Source organism: Folsomia candida, unplaced genomic scaffold (assembly GCF_002217175.1).
Source record: "Folsomia candida strain VU population unplaced genomic scaffold, ASM221717v1 Fcan01_Sc029, whole genome shotgun sequence".
In the NCBI taxonomy this organism is placed as follows: Eukaryota; Metazoa; Arthropoda; class Collembola; order Entomobryomorpha; family Isotomidae; genus Folsomia; species Folsomia candida.
In genome coordinates this window covers 940,004-958,922 of record NW_019091221.1, presented here as the reverse complement: position 1 = coordinate 958,922, position 18,919 = coordinate 940,004, and the positions used below count along the sequence as shown (strand labels likewise).

Below are 18,919 nucleotides of genomic sequence, written 5' to 3'. Positions count from 1 at the left end.
TTCTTGACTTGACCGAATTTACATGAGTGAATCTTTAGAAGGAATTTTATCTCGCTGGGAAGAACACGTATTTCTCAGTGGCTTAAATAGGGGGTATGCGAGGTAACCCTAAAAACTTTGTGTGGAAAACGGAAAGTATCCACAATTTGGAAAAAAATGGGACAACAAATTGCTGGTACAAATTAAATTCTGCTTAATAAATTAATTTGAATCGCTCGAGTCCCAATTCATGTTAAAGTAAATTGCAGTGTTTCGGGTGCAAGTAACCACCTGCAAGAAATAACCGCAAGAAATTGGTTTCTTGCAGCTATTTTTACCCGCAAGAAATGCAAAGTGCAAGAAACTCCTTCCCGCCGCCATAGTTCTGTAGGCGTGTCGCTAGATGGCGCTGTGTTTCTTGCACTTTCTTGCATTTCTTGCACCTTGCATTTCTTGCATTTCTTGCTTTGCAGTGCAAAAAATGAGAAAACCCCGCAAGAAATGAAACACTGCTAAATTGTAACGAATCAGTTTTTAACACTCGAATGTTTTGTAAAATGCATTTCTGCTGTATAATAAGATAAAGGTTTTCCTTGAATGAATATCTTCTAGATAACTTTCACATTGTCTTAACATTTATTAGCAAAACAGTATAATATTAGAATTTGCCAAAATATTAAAATATTTTCGCAAATTCTGATCATCACACAAACTAGCAAACTGCCTCAAGAAACGTTGGTTGTATTGACTTGGACCACATAATTTTAAAATGTTAGCCAACTCGAGGGGTTACACTGCACACCATTGTTAGACGGATGCATGGCTGTGCAAAGTTGAACGACTGTTATTCTTTTGAGAAACAATTTTCCTGGATTAGTTAACCATTGCCGTTTAATGTATACACGGGAGAAATGATACGAAGGTTTGGTTCGTATGGATTTAAAAAATATAGATTTAACTACTTTGATGAAACTATTTGCAACTTTATGATTAATGTGTAAATCAATTGCGATAAATTCAATAGAGAAAATCTGAACCGTCGGGAGATATGTGTTTGCATAAACTACATAATATGTAGTTTATACATATTATGTATGAATATTTTAATGAAAAAGTTTATTAATTAAACATTATAGAACAAAGGTACATCCATACCTGAATGCCACATAAACTACATTTGTACGTATATCACTAAATGTGTCTTAACTTACCCTTAATTATTGGTCTGACCACATATGTATCATGTTACATTGTTTTTGACACAGCTTGTACATACTTTGTTGGATTTTCCATCATTAAAATTCTTACTTATCGACGTAAATATATGGGTAGAATATTTTGAAGTAAAACAATTCAAAATTTTATTATCGGGGCGACATTTCTGATTTTTTTTCAATTTTAAGCTCCTTACAAATTAAGATATTTTTTCCGGAAAACGTAAGATAAATTCAAGGCCCATTAAATTTACCCCAATATTTAGTTAGATATTTGTATACATTCTCGGCCAAAAGCCATGAAATTAAAATATCTCAATCTGGTCACTATTGTACAATACTCAATTAAATGGTTGACATCGAAACTTGTGGAAATAGATCCTTCCCTACTCCTGAAGTTGCTTCTGTATACGTAGGAGGTGGCAACACTATATCGCTTTCTGAATCCCGCTCGCACAAGTACAGCCGGATTGTGCTATTTTCTCCATTATTCGGGGAAACTTCAAAGATTGGCGAAGTTCCTGGTTCAAAGCCACCTATATTTACCTCGACGCCTCGAAGAACGACGACCGCATTAGTGCCGCCATTATCCCTTGGAATTAAGGCAATTACTGCCCGATGAGTTTGGCATAATGTTGAATTTGGCAAATTTGCAACTTCTTCATATCTCCTAGAAGGTGGATATTGAAATGGTGCATCAGGGAATGTTGAGACACCTGGCGGTGGTGCACATGGTATTGGCGCAGGTGGCAATGTGAGCGTAGGTGTCGAGCGAATTCTAGGTGGTTGGGCAGCAATTGGTGGTTCATAGTATCGAAGTGGGTTCAGGCTTTGTAGTAATGTAATAAATGGAGGTGAGTGTCGAAACCGTGGGGTATTTCGTCCGACATTTTGAAGAATGCTTGGAAGCTGGAGGTGAATTTCTTGGGTAGCTTTGTACATTTGGTGTAGTTCGAATGCTTTATAAATGGCTAAATGGACTAGCACCACCAACCAAAATACGTAGAGCGGTAGAGGTCTTGTCGGTAAGGAGGGGAAATGTCCGAGATAAAATATGACGGAGAGGGAGAATGTTGCGAACGATAGGAGTGAGAGTATACGTCGCGATATCTGGAAATTGAATAATAAAGAACAATTAGTTTAACGTTGATGAATTAATGGTTATTAACGTTATTTTATTTCGAAAAATCAGTTGGACCATCAACATACTTATTAAAGGTACGCGGACATATCTAAAATAAGCAGATTTTATAATGGGTGCATCTTTTCTTTCGGGCTTAACGTGAATTCACTTTAGTCACCGTAAAAAATGTAGATTCACAACTGAGTTCAGTGCCGGGTTGAACTTACTCACAACTCAATAAGCCGGCTTATCGAGTCGACGGCTTACTAGTGCTCAACTTAACTAGGCTTGACTAGCCTCGCTAATAAGCCGAGTCGAGTTGACGTGGCAACTCTATGCGTACGTATGATATTTTTGCAGCGTATTTAATGATATTTTTAAATGATTGCTTAAATTTCTAACTGTTCCCAATTTAAAAAAATCTACAAACCCACAAAATCTATCAAACTAACCTTCGTTTTGTCCCTTTGTCTCTCCAAGCGACTGGGCTCAGTACCAGCCATACGACAAAGCCGCCAAAGCGACAGAAGTAGTGTAGGCCAGGCTATGGTATAAATTACCATCGGGTGTAAAATCACGATATCGGTTACACTCGTCCCATTTATTTTGTCAGATTTATCCCACCAGCCTGAACTACCACCACCGACTGCTACAAGGAACAATTTTATTTATATGAATGTCACTGAAAAATATTTTATAAAATGAGATAAATAACTATAACGTCATCCTGACGCCTTGATGGACGCACATATGTAAAGATCTCGCTCATTTTTAATTTAACCAGCCGTAAGTAGACTTACTGCATTTTAGGTCGACAACCAAAATATTAAAGAATTGAATCAAACAGGACGAATACAATTTTACCTGTGGAATATCAAAAATTATTTTACAAAAGTATATAGTAAATCAGTAAATCGTATTGAGCGTAGTACAAGCTGAAAGTTCATACATACATATTCTTGTTATTTTTCTATGTATTTTAATTAAAGTACATATTTAGGTGCAGTTTGCAGTTGGAAAAATGGGGGCTTGAACTTAAACCCAACTAACATAACCCAACTAACCCAACATTATTTGTAACTAATATTTTAAAATTAAGTGCTAAGCATATGAAGTTTTCACAAATGTGTATTTAAGAAGATATAAACCTTGGAAAGAGTAATGGATATACTACATAATATAAACATACATAATATATCTCAACATTAAAATCTATGTAAAAATTCACTTACCCCGCCATAAGAATTGTGTATTGATTCATCAGACACTTTGAGAATGATGAAGAAATTTAATGTATGTACATATTGCCAAATGAGATATTTGTTGCTGTTGTGAAGAAGCTGTGTTGGTGAAAGTTAATATTGAGCAGATGTGGGAGACTTGCTTATATCGATTTTTTCTCACACATTTGTTCCATGTCAAGAAGTAGGGAGAAGGTTTTTGGTGCTCGTTTGGGATCTGCACGAGATGTGAAGTAAGAGTATGACCCAGTTTATGCTAATATAAATCATTAATTCTTACAAATCATTGATGTATAGTAAATTAAAATTAAAATTTTTAGTAAATATGTATGTGTATGGAGAAATGGATAAGTCTAGTTTCTTCTAGAAGGGCAGGAAAATATTTTTTTAATTGGACCCAATTATATTTACTAGGTACATAATGATGTACCTAGGTCCGTTACTCTACACTCTCGAAAAAATTGGGCACAACTGGTTGAGTAAATATGTATTGTGCAATGTTAAGTCAAAACCATGTTTATGGAGTGAGCTACTTTTAACGTTACAACGGTTTATTGTAACTTAGAAAAATAAGTGACATGTCATTATTGTCTGATTCTATTAGATATTCTTTATTCATTATTAAGTTTTACGGTTTCATGATAATAGCTAGAAATAATTGCAACTACTAATAACTTTTCTCGTGGTAAACATTGGTCAAGTTGAAATCCGGTTTTGCGTCTCTTGCGTTTAAACATTATTCACTTATGAGTTGTACTTTTATGTGTTTCATATTTATGCGTGTCGATGTACACGCGTATATGTGCATTTGTATGTCAAGTATATTCCTTCCTCCTTAAGCGCATTGATTTGTTGTGAACATTTTGTTTAAGCGTATCTTGTTTCGTATTTATTGAGTTGACGTTATCGGTTCCAGGTTGGAACAAAATTGTAAAAATTTTGAGATGCAAGTTTTAGTTGGATTCTAATAATTTGCTTGGATGTGGAAATCTGTAAAAATCAGAAGGAAACGAAACTCAAATACTCGTGTAAATAAATTCTCTGAATTGAATTTGTTGTCGAAATTGTCGAAGTGTTGTTGAAATTATGGAACTTTAAAAGGAAATTGCTGTGTAAATTTTTGTGCAAAAACCAGAGGTGACAAATTAAGTATATCAACCAGTAACTTGATGAAAATCAAGGTGTTAATAAGCTACATTGGTTTCTTACTTTCCCCATGGGGCTTTCATCCCAAACTTTTTGATTAATTTTTTACACACAATTTGTCTACAAATGACAAATTATGTCACAAATATAAGCAGTAATCAAAAATAAATCGAAGGAAATTGATGCCGTAATTCGTGCACAGGCCTCTTAGATTAGAGACTTTTCGCCGTCGCACCACGCTTAGCAACAGGTGGTCGGGGTTTTCCGCTCGAAATCCAGATATGTGTGTGCTTTGTTATTCCGGGTAACTTGTGCGAGACGGAAGTATGGGATTTGACTCGGATAAGTAACTTGAAAACGTGTCAGATTGTGTAGGAATTAGAGATCGATACCGAAGAGAATTTCGGGTTTTGCATATGAAAAATTTAGGCATACTCAATTATTGATCTCAATCGTTTATTTGTTTATTTATTATATATATAATCGTTTATTTATAATAGTTTTTCATTAGAGTGAGTTTTGACAATGAGTTGATAATTTGAATGAGTTAAAGTCGACAATTTTCTAACAAACAAAATTTTACCGTGGTTAATATGCTGTAACTGTCTTTGCTCTTTTGTAGAATCCAAAGCGCGTAAAAACGTTTGTTGTGTATGTTCATTAGACTGGTGAATGACAGAGAGATATCAGATAGTAACATATGTAGGATATGTGTGCTTGATATAAGTAAGATAAAGTTAGTTAGTGAAACCGTGGTGGTGGTGAAGTTGGAGAATGTAACGCGAATTGACACATAATTTGCATACATAAATAGAATATAGTACAGAGGGTGGTCCAAGAAGCTGTATAAATATTCCACAATTTTTCTAGCCCGCAGGCGGAACTCTATGGGTTCGAAACTTGCTAGATGTGATGGTCCTTGTTCTTATCTTTAAGAATATATCGCTTTTTACCCGATAAAAAAACTTCCACGAACTTTTCTACTGTGTTTTATTTTCGCTCTTTATTTGAAGCGTTCCAAAGTACGTGAAAATTCTTAAATCGTCAAATGTAAAAATTATTATTCCACGACGAAACATCCGATATAATCCAATCGATCAATGTCTGATAACCACCCAGGGATGTCTTGATTTTGTATGACTGCAGAACCAAAATTATCGTCGTCCGTTTTTCCGCACTGGTGAGATTTCTCCCAGTAAGCGGAAAAAAGTTTGATTTCTCACAAGGCGTCGACCTAGTTTAGGTCATTTTTGTTATGATATTCCCTAAATCAGTTTTAATGGTTCTCTGGATAGTTGATTTACTGTAATCTAACCGTTGGACCGTGCTGCATTGGGATAAGGGATCTTGGTGTTTGGTTAAGTCAGATAAACCAAATTTTCAGCTTTTTCGGGCGTTTAGCATTGGGTAGTTTCTCAGTGGTGACAAAGATATTAGATCTTTGGATTTTCCTTGCATATGTCTACCAGGTACCAGTCTATAAATTAATTGCAAATTCATTGCATGGAAACAAACTTTAAGCTCCTTTTATAACGTTTCCCGTGAAAAATCGACTGAAACAGCCCTTCACTGATACCTATCCTTCACCTGATCACCATGGGAGCACTTATGAAATTAGGTTTCCAAAAAAAATCACAAAACTATTTTCTGAGTTGCTGTCCACGATTTGGGCTTCAAATTGGAATTTTATTATCCCGGCTTTGAAGTGGGGTGGCTTAAACTTTTATACAGCTTCTTGGACCACCCTGTATATACTGTTAAAATTTGTAATAACAATAAGGATATATCCCTCCCCATACAGGAATTTGTACATGTATTTTTAATATTTAAGTACATTTAAATTTCATTCAACATTCGTGTAATTTGTCCGCAAGCGACTTACCTTACTTAGTATCTGAGATTAACATAACACTTATTGAACACTGGAATAAAATTTACATACGTTACTCATATAATTTAGTTATTCAATTTAGCTGATAATCTTAGTTACTTCTGTCATACTCCGTATCGCCTAGGTCTCCTTCTTGTTTCCACTACTGCATATATCCTCATAATGTGGAGGTACTGAAACCAACATAATCGGTACCCAAATTTTCAGTTCCCAACTTTCTAAGTTATTTAAAGACTTTGCAAATACTGCTCACTGTACTGTCACTGACATGTCTCCAAAGACATTTGCGATCCGCGACGTGACACTGCACGGGAATACGACGGGGGCCAGAGCGAAAGCAGAGAGGTCACGGATTTAATATTCTGGAAAATATTCCTGGCACCTCGGTGTCTATGTCGCCTCCAAGTCTTCCCGTCCCAAAAAATATTTCCTACTCTCCTTCCACATTTTGTAATTTCGAGTCGCACAATCCCTCCGGAAAGTCTATCTTGAACTGTAAAATCCATCCCATACTATTATTTACAAAAATATGTTGCTTGCAAAGTTGTATACACCGCTAGACTTCGAAATTCATATACATATCCCACTAATTTAGCACAATAAAACTTAACCTAAAACCAAACCTTCACATTTTGATGTGAAAGTTTTTTGGGGAATATGCTAAATTTAGAAAAATTTTGCTCTACAATCGTTAACTTTTTCGCACCTTTACCCAGTGTTACTTCCTTACTCTTGACTTTTATTTCGCAAAACTTGTACCCCAGCCAATAAAACCGCTGCTATGAATACGCCAGAACATCTAAAATTAAATTCTTACCCGCAAAAAACGCTGGACTTTTAACCCCATCTCCCCATCTTGGTTGAATGAAGTCAGCAAAACCTTATCACCCCCATTTCTGTTCTTTGAATCCAATAACTTTCCAGAAAATCCCAGGTTTTGTCCTTTCACCTTTTTCGGTTCCGATTTAGACTCGATCTCCAACTCCCTAAGAGTTTTCCCTCCCCGCGAAATTTTTTCTATGACCGCTACCCTACAAGATATTTCAACTTGGTCTAATTTTGCTGCAAATATTTGCAAATTCACATCATAATGTATCCCTTGGTCAAGGCAATTAAGCCTATAAAAGGTCTGTGGTGAGGTGAAAATTACACCAATTTCTGTAGTGGACCTGCTCCAATTAATGGTTTCAGCCTCATTTTGAGATGAGATTAAATTATGTCCGCAAAATCTGGGTAACGGCCTTCGATCAAGTTCAATATAGCCGCGATCCGTTCGGAGGTAGGACGCTAGTAGGTAGTCGATACGAAAAGGACCACATTCTAGGCACGACGGAAGTTGGGAAATGTGTTCTGGAAGTTGAATTTTGAACGGGAACGAGGCCGGGTTTTCTTCAAGAATGAATGGATGAAGTTCTTCAGGGTCGAGTTCTTTCTTTATTCCTGCAATTAATGTTTAATTAAAAATGAATACAAGTTAATTAATAGAAAAGCTAATTAAAAATTAAACACAAGTTAACTAATAAAAGTCTGATTAAAAATTAAACAAAAGTTACTTTATAAAAGTCTAATTAAACATTAAATGAGACGGATTTAAGAAAAATTTAGTGAATTAAAAATTGTTCCTTTCCCATAGCAATTAATATTCAGCAAGATATCTTGCCACGTCAACCCTACAAATACATATGTATTAATGCTTTAGAAATTTGCAAACAATTTTCCTACATCAAATTATGCCAACCTTACAAATTTTATTTTAATTTCATTTTTGAATTCCTGTGGAGTAGCAATAATGATAACCGGAATTGATTTTTGATTGTTTGACGAAAATCCGTCGTCGAGGTTACGGTTTTCATTATTGCCACTCTGCGATGACTTAGTTAGTGTGTCTGTCTGTCAATACGATACAAATTGCAAATCACTGTATAGGTTTTTTTTGCAACCACAACGGTACCTATAATTTGGTTCCACTCCGCCCCTTTCTCCAGAGGGAGGGCCAAAAGTCGCAAAAACGGCAAACGGGGACACGGATTTCCAGATGATGGAAAAATATATTGAAATTCTACTTTTACCAAAAAATTCCTGTTTTTTATCTACAACCTGAATCGTTTTTCGGAAATTCTAAAAAACAAATTCAGAAAATAACTTTGGATGACAATTTCAAATCTCACATCACCCCATAAATAGGACATCGGTGAAAAGCTCTCGGCAAGCGGATTAAGAAAATATATACTTTGTAGGGTATGGGACCACGCGCTGCAAACATAATAACAAAAGAATATTTTTGAGTTTTCCCATTCGTGCTTCCGTGTTAGCTCCCAATCCACTGTCGTGTTAAATTTTTGATAGCTCATATTTTCGTTGTTTGCCCTCCAGACTTGCAGGAGGTGGTCCCAGACCCCACAAAGTATTTATATTCTAAATCCCCTTGCTGATAGCTTTCCAACGATAATGCATTTATGGGGTGATGTGAGATTTGAAATTTTTTAAGTTATTTTTTGAACCTTTTTCGAGTTTCCAAAAACGCTGGATTCGGGTTGTAGAGAAAAAAATTAGGAATCTTTTGGCGAAAGTACACTCAACACAAGAATTTGTCAAATCAACACCGCCGTTCTCAATATAAGACTTAACCGCCTTGGTTACTATTGTTGGAATCGTTAAATGAGCTGGGAATCCTGCCGTTCGCAGATTCTCCCCACCACTACCCCTCTTTTGGGGGCTAGTGGTGGAATAAGAGTCTCTTTCAGTTGCTACCTCTCAACATGCACGCTTGGCACAGTTGGTAGCGCATCCACTCTTCACCCGTGGCGGCGTGGGTTCCATCCCCAGGCTACTCACATTTATTTTCGCTCAATTTTTTTGCACTTTTAACTTGCCAGGACTAGAGGTGAGGGCGACCCGAACCGTACCCGAAAATTTCCAAAACAAAAACCCGAACCAACCCGAAACCGCGGGTAATAAACCCGAAAATCATAAAAATGTAAAACCCGACCCGAACCCGAAACGGAAATTTTGTAATGACTATTGGAGTTTTACTCCTAAATTTAAAACCGTGTAATAATTAATAAAGCCTCAAACCTTTTATCAAAGAAGAAAAGTTAATAATTGCCAAAAAAAACCTGTTAAAAAGTTTGAGCTTACAATAAAGTAACTCTTAAACAAATAAATTAAATAATCAAATGCAGTTAAATAATGTGCAAATATATTTATGTACATACAGTATTTGCAATATAAGTACACAATATAAGCACAACATAAGGACATAAGTACAAACATAAGTGTATGCCTCCAAATTAAACAAATTTAGGGTTTTCGGGTTTTTAGGGCCCGAACCCGAAAACTCTTTTTCAAACCCGAACCGACCCGAAACCGTTTGTTAGGGTTTGTCAAAACCCGAACCGACCCGAAACCGTTATCGTTGAAACCCGCCCGACCCCGAACCCGAACGGGTTCGGGTTCGGGTCGGGTTTACAGGGTTGGACCTGAACCCGCGCTCACCTCTAGCCAGCACTCATAAAATAAGTCTGGGGACATGAGAAGAATGTTCCGACACTGGTTATATGCTCCTCCCTGTCTTCACATTTTATGTAATGAATACAGCGTGAAATAATATGTTACAATGTATAAAACAATTAATCATAGGATGCAAATATTCTATGCAAAACCACAGCTATACGTAAAATCATGCGCTGGAAATATTGCCACCAAATGCATTGCTGCTCTCAGGATTCCATTTATTGATTTTGCAAAGAAAATCCCATCACATCTTGATGTGACGCACTTCACCCTCGACCTCGACTTCTGCTGATGAGTAGCAAGCACCGCTGCGCAATATTTCGCTCCATATTTGCAGTTTTCTTTTACGTGTCAACCACAACACCAGTTTAACCATGGTGCAGTTTAAAATTTTAAGAATATGTTCGTTTGGGCTGCTTATATTTCTTCTTGCATCCTGTCAACCAAAAGGTTTGTTAATTCATTTTTAGTTCATTAGATAATAAGTGAGACCCATTAATATTCCATTGAATCAGGCAAACCTCGTCCCATCGTGGTACAGGAAGGGCCAGAAATTTCCACAAACCCTGGTCGCAACCAACTACCAACCACTAAGGTGGTTACTACATCTTCACAATCATCACCTACTTCTGGTGGTCGTGCTTAACCACTTTCTCCAACGAGAACTACTACTCCGTCACCACTTTCTCCAACGAGAACTGCTACTGCATCACCACTTTCTCCAACGAGAACTGCTACTCCGTCACCACTTTCTCCAACGAGAAGTACTACTCCGTCACCACTTGTTCCACCAGCTAATACTGATCTTGACACCTAGTTTGCATATGGTTTAATGTTTTAAAAAGTCTTTCGGGTTTTTTGTACAAAAATATTTTTTTTCAATCAAAATTTAAACTCTTGTTAAAATTATATTTTTATAATAATGGCGTTCAATTCGTGTGAACGAGTGCAAAATAATCAATTTAGCACATTTTATAAGTTTCCTTTGTCAAAAAAATTACTCCAGAAAATCTCGAAATTGAGCTGGTGTCACAGCATGAGTCTTAAAATGAATATGAGATGTTCTGCTGATATAATTAGCTCATAAAACTGTTAAAAACTTTAATCTTCTTGAAGGTGAAATGTAAATACAGTAGGAAATTTAAGTTGAAAAATATTTTTTGTGTGCATATTTTGGAGTTTTTTATGCACATATTGCATACATATTTTGAGGAATTTAAGTACATACATTTCCGTCCTATGTTCATAATATACCCGATAGCAACCAATTAAAATTTTCTATCAGTTTCCAATATTCGAGTTTTTGACAAAAAACACGAAAAATCCACTTTTTAACATTGGTCGATATAGAAAAAATTCCACAATTTTAGAAAAATCGAAAAAATAGAAAATGAGAAAATATGAGAAAATATCGAAAAAATCCACTTTTCACCATCGAGTTTTCCACTAAATACCAAAGAAATAGTCTTTTTTTAAAGACATTTTGGTGTCAAGGAAATTTATGTAGTATACACATTTGTGCATTTCGTCGTCAACGGAAAAATAAAATATTACAGAAATGTGTGTACTTCGTTTAAATTTTGCAAATAACAAGTCCATATTTCTGGCCAGTTGCATGAGGGGTCTTCACTTCAACTTTTAATGGCTGAATAAAACATGCAAGACTCGTAAACTATTGTCGCTTTAAATATTAAATACTTATTTTCTCCCTGGATGGTTTACAAAATATATATTTTCAAAAAATATGTTGCGACTTATTATAAATATTTTCATAATTACTACCCCCATTAAACGGCTAATTTATTTTATTATAACTTACCATAATAATGCCAATTGTCTAATTTTGTAAGGTCAATTTTACTCAGATTATACCCCGTTTTCTGAGTTATCTTTAAGTTTCCACAAATTTCCTTTTGTCCTCGACCATATGGCAGTGAAACTTCGGTCGAAATGAATTCGAACGTACTCCCAGAGCCACTCCCACCCAGAGAGGAGCATGGGAAACCATTCCGATGACCGGAATACACCGCTGCACACGCAGTCACACCACCGATTGCGCCAAACATTATGTTTCAAGGGTACACATTTAATAAATGTTTTTTTATTTAGTTTTTTAGAAAATTGGGATACACTCGGTGAGGAAATCTTATGTATGTTGTGGAGAAAGAGGAGATCAACCTTGTTGATGTGCGTTTACACATGTGAGCAATCGATATCAGTTTCTAAGGAATCCTATAGAAACTCCGGGTTTGTGTGCCTGTATGAATTGTATTGAACTGTATGAATTTACTCGTCAGCCTGGTGGGCCTTCAGTAAGATACCCGGGTATAAGCTTCTCACTTCTCAGGCAGAAGCGTGTATGTATGCAACCGTACAAGGATATTCGTATATACGCTTTATAAGCTACCGTAACGACGCACCACCACACGTCGGGTCACATACTATGGGTATGTCAATGCGTGTGGTTAATGGTGACATTCTTTTATCCTTGGGTGGGTTTAGATATGTATTTTTTAGTTATGAAACACATCTAAAAATTTTGGACATGGAAAATTTATAGAATTTCTTAACAATATGCACGTACATAAATATGGTGACATGTCGACTCAGCTTATCGGTTCATCCAGAAAGTACTGAGCAAGGGAATTCTCGGGAGGCTAAATGGCGGATCCCTCCATAAGCTATACCATGTAAAGTTTCGAAATTAATTGAACGGTCATTTCTTCATGGATTTTCAAAATGGCACCCGTTTTGGAAACCTTAGACCCTTGGGAAAAATATATATTTTCAGATTTTTCAAATGCGGCCCCACCCCCTCGGAATCAAGGTCACAAGGTAAAAAACAAGTGCCACTTCTCTATTGGATTTTGAAATTCTACGACGGGATTCGACGGACCTGGGCGTAATTATTTGCGGCAGTAGTCCAGTTATCATATTGACTAATAGACGACACCCACTACTTTGGAGTCATTGTGGGGGTGGTCAAATGTCAAATCAGCAAACTTAATATAGCAAAAAATTTTCCCCCACCGTAGTTTCCGAAATTCAACGTCTCCAATACACGTAATCTTACCAAGGCCCCTTGTGTCAACGACGTTCCATCGCCGTACACCCCATGGGGGTGTGGTTATCGGCGCTTCTGCCAATACCTTCCGAATGCACGCGATGCGACACATAATTTTTCTCAGGCCGGTAAGGAGATTCCAGTGGCATATTTCAAATTTTAATATGCCACACCCCCTGTGGGTGTGGCTATCGGTATCCAGTGAATCTACCTAAACCTGGTCATGTGACATATCAATTTTCTCAGCTCGCCAAGGAGATTTAAGTGACGTAGTTAAAATTTAAAAAGCCACACCCCCTGTTGGTGTGGTATTTATTATTCGGTGAATCTACTTAAATCTGGTCATGCGACGTATCAATTTTCTTGGGACCTTAAGCAGAGTACAGTGGTGTAGTTTACTCAAATACTGTTTAGCCCATAGTGATGTAAAATAAATCTTATAGGTTTCCCAGCAGATTCTGCATCTATTCATGGCTACACTGACATGGTACACAATTTTTACTTATTTACGTATGTACATCTGTATAAAAACGTTATGCAAATAAATGTTTGTAAACCTTTTATAAATTGCGGGAATTTGAAAAATTAGCAAAGTTTCGCAGTTTATCTTGAAATAGGAAACATTTCTGTATTAAGTTTTCGTGTACTTGTGTTCATTGAAAATTGTCCAAAAATAATTTTTTATAAAAACAAGTCAGTATTGTGATCGTGAGTGATTTGAGTATTACCATTTTTTACACAATCAACTTATTAACTCAAAATTATCGTTGTAATCATACTTACTTTTCATTTATTTCTTATCGCAAAAATGTAGATTAGAAAATCGATTCATTTAAGAAGATTTGTATATATGCACCAGAACAAGCTTGTTACAGTTTCACGATAAAAATAAAATCCACCAAATGCAACATTTTGCTGAACAAGGTTTAATTAATTCATTATTTTCCAAGTGATAAATTATTTAATTCTGAAATATGTTGTACAAACACCAAAAATTTGCGCAACACTTGCAAAAATTTATAACTTGGTATGCGGCCGTTTCGCCATCCATTCCTTGATCCCTGGAGTCCTCATGACATTGTCGTGCAAGGCCTTGAGGGCTGGATATTCGTCAATAAACCTTACCCCGTGATTTAGTTCCCCACTGTTGAGCACATGTGCCAGATAAATGTCTGCCCAGGTCAACTTATTTCCCACCAGGAAACGGCCCCCGTTGTCATTCACGATTTTCTCAAACTTGTCCATGTACTGTTCCTTGCATTTGACCTTCTGCTCCTGCTCCAGCCCCTTCCGTTTGACTTCATCCTGCTCCATCAGGATGGGAAGCCAAGCTGCGTAATTATTCACGTCATCACTTTGAACCTCTGATTATATACATACATTGTGAAGCTATTTTAAATAAATTCGAAATAAAATGTTTCGCAAGTTGTGGACAATTTTAAAGTAAAGTTTTATAAAAATATTGGAAAAATTTAGTTATAGCAACTGTTAGTGGATAAGGAAAAGGAAAGATTCGTAGGTAACTTCAGTTTGGGGTTTGGTGCTCAATGCATACATTTTCGTTGCATCTTCCCTTCTTAAATTAGTGACAATGTAGATATTTATTTAGGTGGAATCGCTTAATTATTATGGGGAAGGAAATATGTATGTATATTATGTATTGTGGGCAAAAAGTATCTAGGGTAAAACACACACTCAAAAAGTTACTAACAAAATTAAAAAGTTTGTAAAATTTTAATTTCGAAAAAAATACTCGGCTCCGAAGCTTGTTGATATTTTAGAGTAAGGATGTGTTAATGAAAAGCGATATTATTTTAACCACGGAAATTAATAACGTATGCAACAATTTTTTTACATAATTCGAAAATTGTGTCATGTTACTTATGTATCTGCATGAATTTGGCAACAAGACAGAATTTTGAGGCAAATTTGTTAATGTACAATTGCTCCTTACGTTTTATATAGTCGATCAACGTATCCACGTACTCGTCACATAGAGCCGCTTCAAAGTCGTTGGATCCCGCAAGGTCAAATTTTTTGGCAAAGTAGCGACTAATTGTAAGCGACTGGTTTAATTTTTTTCCCTCAAACTCCATCAGTGGAATTGTTCCCCATGTCGTTTCTGTAAGGTGGAAAATTAACTTAAGTAATCTGGCAAGTTTTATCATGTGGTACTAAACCTCGGTAATAAAGCTTGACAATAGCGGTCATGAATTTTAAAAAAATTAACAAATGTTAATCCAAATCAAATTTATTACCGAGAGGTAATTAGATACTTGAGTTTAACAGATTGCATATTAAAAGTATTAATTTACACTCTGAATTTAAGACATACGTGTTCCCATTATTTCATTTAATGATGATTGAATAAATTATTCATTCAATATTCAAAAATTGAATAAAGATTTTACTCTGATTTACGAATAAATGATTGTTAAATGATTACCCATTCCAATCGTGTGAATGAATATTTTTTCATCATTCTTTTTTTACTCAATGCTTAATACATAGGGAATTTTGAATAAAATTAATAATGTAGGAATGGTCAATAATGAATAAATGTGGAATAATTTACGAATATTTTTTTATCAAATATGAACGAATGAATTAGGAATGAATATTTTTTAAAGGCTTTGAATGAACGAACTTTGAATAAATAAATATTTTTTGAACATTCATGATTTAAGAGTGTATACATATATGTATGTACATACAATATACCGTGACCAAATCCTTCCACGGTAACAAAAACGTTACTGGTATTATTGTTTCCAAAGTAAAATAATACTGATTGTTCCTTACTTTCCTTAATTTCCTTGGGCAACTTGGGTGGGAGTGGGAACATGGGGGCACGAATGTCCTCAAATTGGACGCCACCGTACGACAGAATCATCCTAATCGGCTCTGCACCACCCCGAATGTCGTAATAATACAGTTTGTAAGCCATTTTAGAAAATGTCAGCCAGTGAACCAAAGGTGGACGAGGAATAAATACTGAATGAAATGCTGGACAGCTGCTTATTTATCTACCAATTCTCCTGGCTACCACGCAGTGGCGAAGTTAGTGGCAAGCGTTGCAGAAGATCATTAAAAAATCTAACCTAGTTCAAATTATGCTAAGAAATTCTGCCAAATTTTATTTCATAATTTTCAGTTTAAAATGCTGAGATGGGAGTCACCACTATGACATTAGCTAATTATTTTTCTACAATCTTTGCGCGCATCTCCGAACTTTATCAATAGTTTTAAATATTTTAAATGTAGCAAATTGAACTCGATAAGACGAGGAAAGGACACAAATCTTATCAGGATGATCCTGACGTTGATTATAGTTGGTTTAAAAATGATAAATTTACTTTGGTCATTTAACCCAATTAGTCGTAAAGCAACTGCAAAAAACGGAAACTCAATGCAATGACGCTAGGGGCCTCGCTCCGATTTTGAAGAAACAATGATAATTAGATAAATAATTAAACACGTATTTGAGGATTTTTCATAGTGCTCAGTTTAAACGAAATTATGAGAGAATCTATGCGTGAGAATTTCCATGTTTGCCGTGATATTTTTCTCTCCCGCGAGAAAAATACACATTCTCGCTTATGTAATCCATCATAATTTCGCTTGAACTTAAAATGCATGGTGTTTTTTCATGTCATCTAACATGAAGTGCTTTTTTCGATTTTGACCTGACAAATTTCAAATTGTTCACACAAGGAAATACGCCATATTTTTCCATTTTCCTCAAGCACGCATTTTCACCATGTTTTTACGTGGCGGAATTTTTGAAAAAATTTTCATCAAAAATAATTCATTTTCAACATGTACATAAATTTCGTAATTTTTATCCGATTTCAAGAATGGAAGAACGTTTTTGCACAGAATTACATTAATTAATGCTAAATCTGTACTTACCAAAATTTTAATTTTTCATAATTTATTGTTTGCTACTTTAAAAGTTTTTAGAAAAATATTTCTACACTTTTATGGAAGTAGTTTTGAGTTCTTGGAAGCATCATGGAAGTTATATGGAATCATTTTTATGTTCTTTCGGGTTTAAAGTACAGAGGATCACAGATCGTATTTGGACAGGTTTTAAAATTGACCTCAAACCTTCAGTCGGCGTCGATGAATTTGTTTCGATTGTTCAATGCGTTCCTCAGACCTTTGGCTAGCCAGCCTATATCGCTGTTTTCCCAAATTCATTACTTTTCTTATGTTTTGGAGGGCAATCTTCTTCAACTCGTCTTGAAGATTTTTCCGAAATACCAAAAAAATCTCGAGCTCGACCGAGATGAATCTATGGTTTTAGTAGTCTAAACCCACTAAAAATCTAAGGGAGTGGCATCAGGACTTGTCAGTCACAGGTATCTGAGAATTAGGGATGATTGAAATCTCTAGCTTTTGTTTTAATGCGGCTGCATACTGGGTCGTTTTCCCAGAGATTTTCGTGCTGAAGTTTGTTTTCGCGTGATCTTCGGCCCTTTCTTGACCTCTTCTTGAAGTTTATTATTGATGGCGCAATTCACATGCAGTTGACATATTTTAACAACTTTTCCAATTTGAGTTTGGGTCAGAAGATTTTCTCTTGCTACTTTATTGGGGATGCCAGTCACGCTAATTAGATATTGATCCAACTAATGCGGAATTAAGTTCACGATATGTTGAAGAACTAGCAACACTGCATCCGGATAACTTCAACTTCTCTACAATTTTCCTTCGTGACAATTTTCCTTCGTGACAATTTTCCTTCGTGACAATTTTCCTTCGTGACAATTTTCCTTGAAGGAGATGCTTGACTTTCCATGTCGATTTCTTCGGCATTTGTTTTTGATTCTTCGATTTTTGTCAACCAAACGTCAAATTCACCCCAAACAACTACTTTTTAAGAGTAAAATTGCCGAAGAACAAAATACCTTATCCGCCTATGAGTTTGGTCAGTTTTTGTCACTGTGCAAATAGGATCTGTGCCCCTGTAGCATAAAAACTGCAAAATTTATTACGTTATTAGAAATCCTAATTTTGACTGAAAATGTATTAAAAATTCAGAAAACACGCTCCTTTATGAAAAGGCTAAAGAACGCTAGTTTAAGTGTGCGAGCAAATTTAAAACCGGAAAAAACGATTCATGACCACTTATTTATGACGGACTCTGTAAGCGAGAATCTGTATTTTTGCCCCTCCCAAGAAAAAATTCGGGATAAAAACGGAAATTCTCGCTCATGGATTCCGTCAGTTCAGCATTATGAAAAATCCTGAAACACGTGCTTAATTATTTACCCAGGCTTTCCGAATTAGCAAGGTTTCGTCAAAATTGGAGCGAGACCGCTTGAATCTTCCTATTGTGAGTGTAATCTGACAGTTCTACATTCAATTGTTGAAATCGTGATATTATTGAAACGATATTTTAATTAAGCCCTTGTCGTTTAACCAGACAGCACACAATTACCTTGCACTGAATCAAATTATGGTTGCGAAAAAACCACAAAATTTTCCTATTTTTATAAGTCTCGCCAAATCAGTCAGGGACAGGGGCCCCCAACGAACCTGTGCCTACCGGCCCCAAATTTATAGTTCCGCTAGTGACACGGAGACCCCGAGAAGGGCCAATATTACGAGAAAGGTACACACGCTCGTGAAGCCGAGGGGGGTGGAACGTGCTACGAATATCGATGGATGGGAACATTCAAACAATCTTTTATATATACTTGGCAGCCGTGTTAATCTCAGTTACTGAAATGTTAGCGGTAG

General features: G+C 36.0%; 2 protein-coding genes and 1 long non-coding RNA gene across 3 annotated transcripts; 1 reads left to right on the top strand and 2 right to left on the bottom strand.

The window, feature by feature from the left end:
* Positions 1-1,179: 1,179 nt before the first annotated feature.
* LOC118438989 lies at positions 1,180-3,669 on the bottom strand. Its single transcript, XM_035859977.1, has 4 exons — positions 3,549-3,669; positions 3,117-3,180; positions 2,769-2,965; positions 1,180-2,303 (listed from the first exon to the last, which is right to left on the bottom strand). The coding sequence occupies exons 3-4, from the start codon at positions 2,877-2,879 to the stop codon at positions 1,539-1,541; spliced, it is 876 nt and encodes a 291-aa protein (XP_035715870.1). The 5' UTR covers positions 2,880-2,965; positions 3,117-3,180; positions 3,549-3,669; the 3' UTR covers positions 1,180-1,538.
* Positions 3,670-7,665: 3,996 nt separating this feature from the next.
* On the top strand, positions 7,666-11,263 carry LOC118438990. Its single transcript, XR_004837180.1, has 2 exons — positions 7,666-10,557; positions 10,623-11,263. It is a non-coding gene; the product is annotated as an uncharacterized LOC118438990 (long non-coding RNA).
* A 2,297-nt stretch (positions 11,264-13,560) lies between these two features.
* Positions 13,561-16,208, bottom strand: LOC110860081 (glutathione S-transferase). The gene is made up of 3 exons (XM_035859954.1): positions 15,974-16,208; positions 15,079-15,293; positions 13,561-14,533 (listed from the first exon to the last, which is right to left on the bottom strand). Exons 1-3 carry the CDS (start codon positions 16,116-16,118, stop codon positions 14,189-14,191), a joined length of 705 nt encoding a protein of 234 aa, XP_035715847.1. The 5' UTR covers positions 16,119-16,208; the 3' UTR covers positions 13,561-14,188.
* Between the last annotated feature and the right edge of the window lie 2,711 nt (positions 16,209-18,919).

Bases quoted from the DNA above. Each gene is read 5' to 3' on its own strand.
- LOC118438989 (XM_035859977.1), bottom strand. From the start codon at position 2,879: ATGGTAATTTATACCATAGCCTGGCCTACACTACTTCTGTCGCTTTGG. The intron at 2,304-2,768 runs GTTAGTTTGATA...TTCAATTTCCAG, and splicing joins GACAAAGGGACAAAACGAAG to ATATCGCGACGTATACTCTC.
- LOC110860081 (XM_035859954.1), bottom strand. From the start codon at position 16,118: ATGGCTTACAAACTGTATTATTACGACATTCGGGGTGGTGCAGAGCCG. The intron at 15,294-15,973 runs GTAAGGAACAAT...TCCACCTTACAG, and splicing joins GCCCAAGGAAATTAAGGAAA to AAACGACATGGGGAACAATT. The intron at 14,534-15,078 runs GTTGCCAAATTC...ATATAATCAGAG, and splicing joins TTGCCTCAAAATTCTGTCTT to GTTCAAAGTGATGACGTGAA.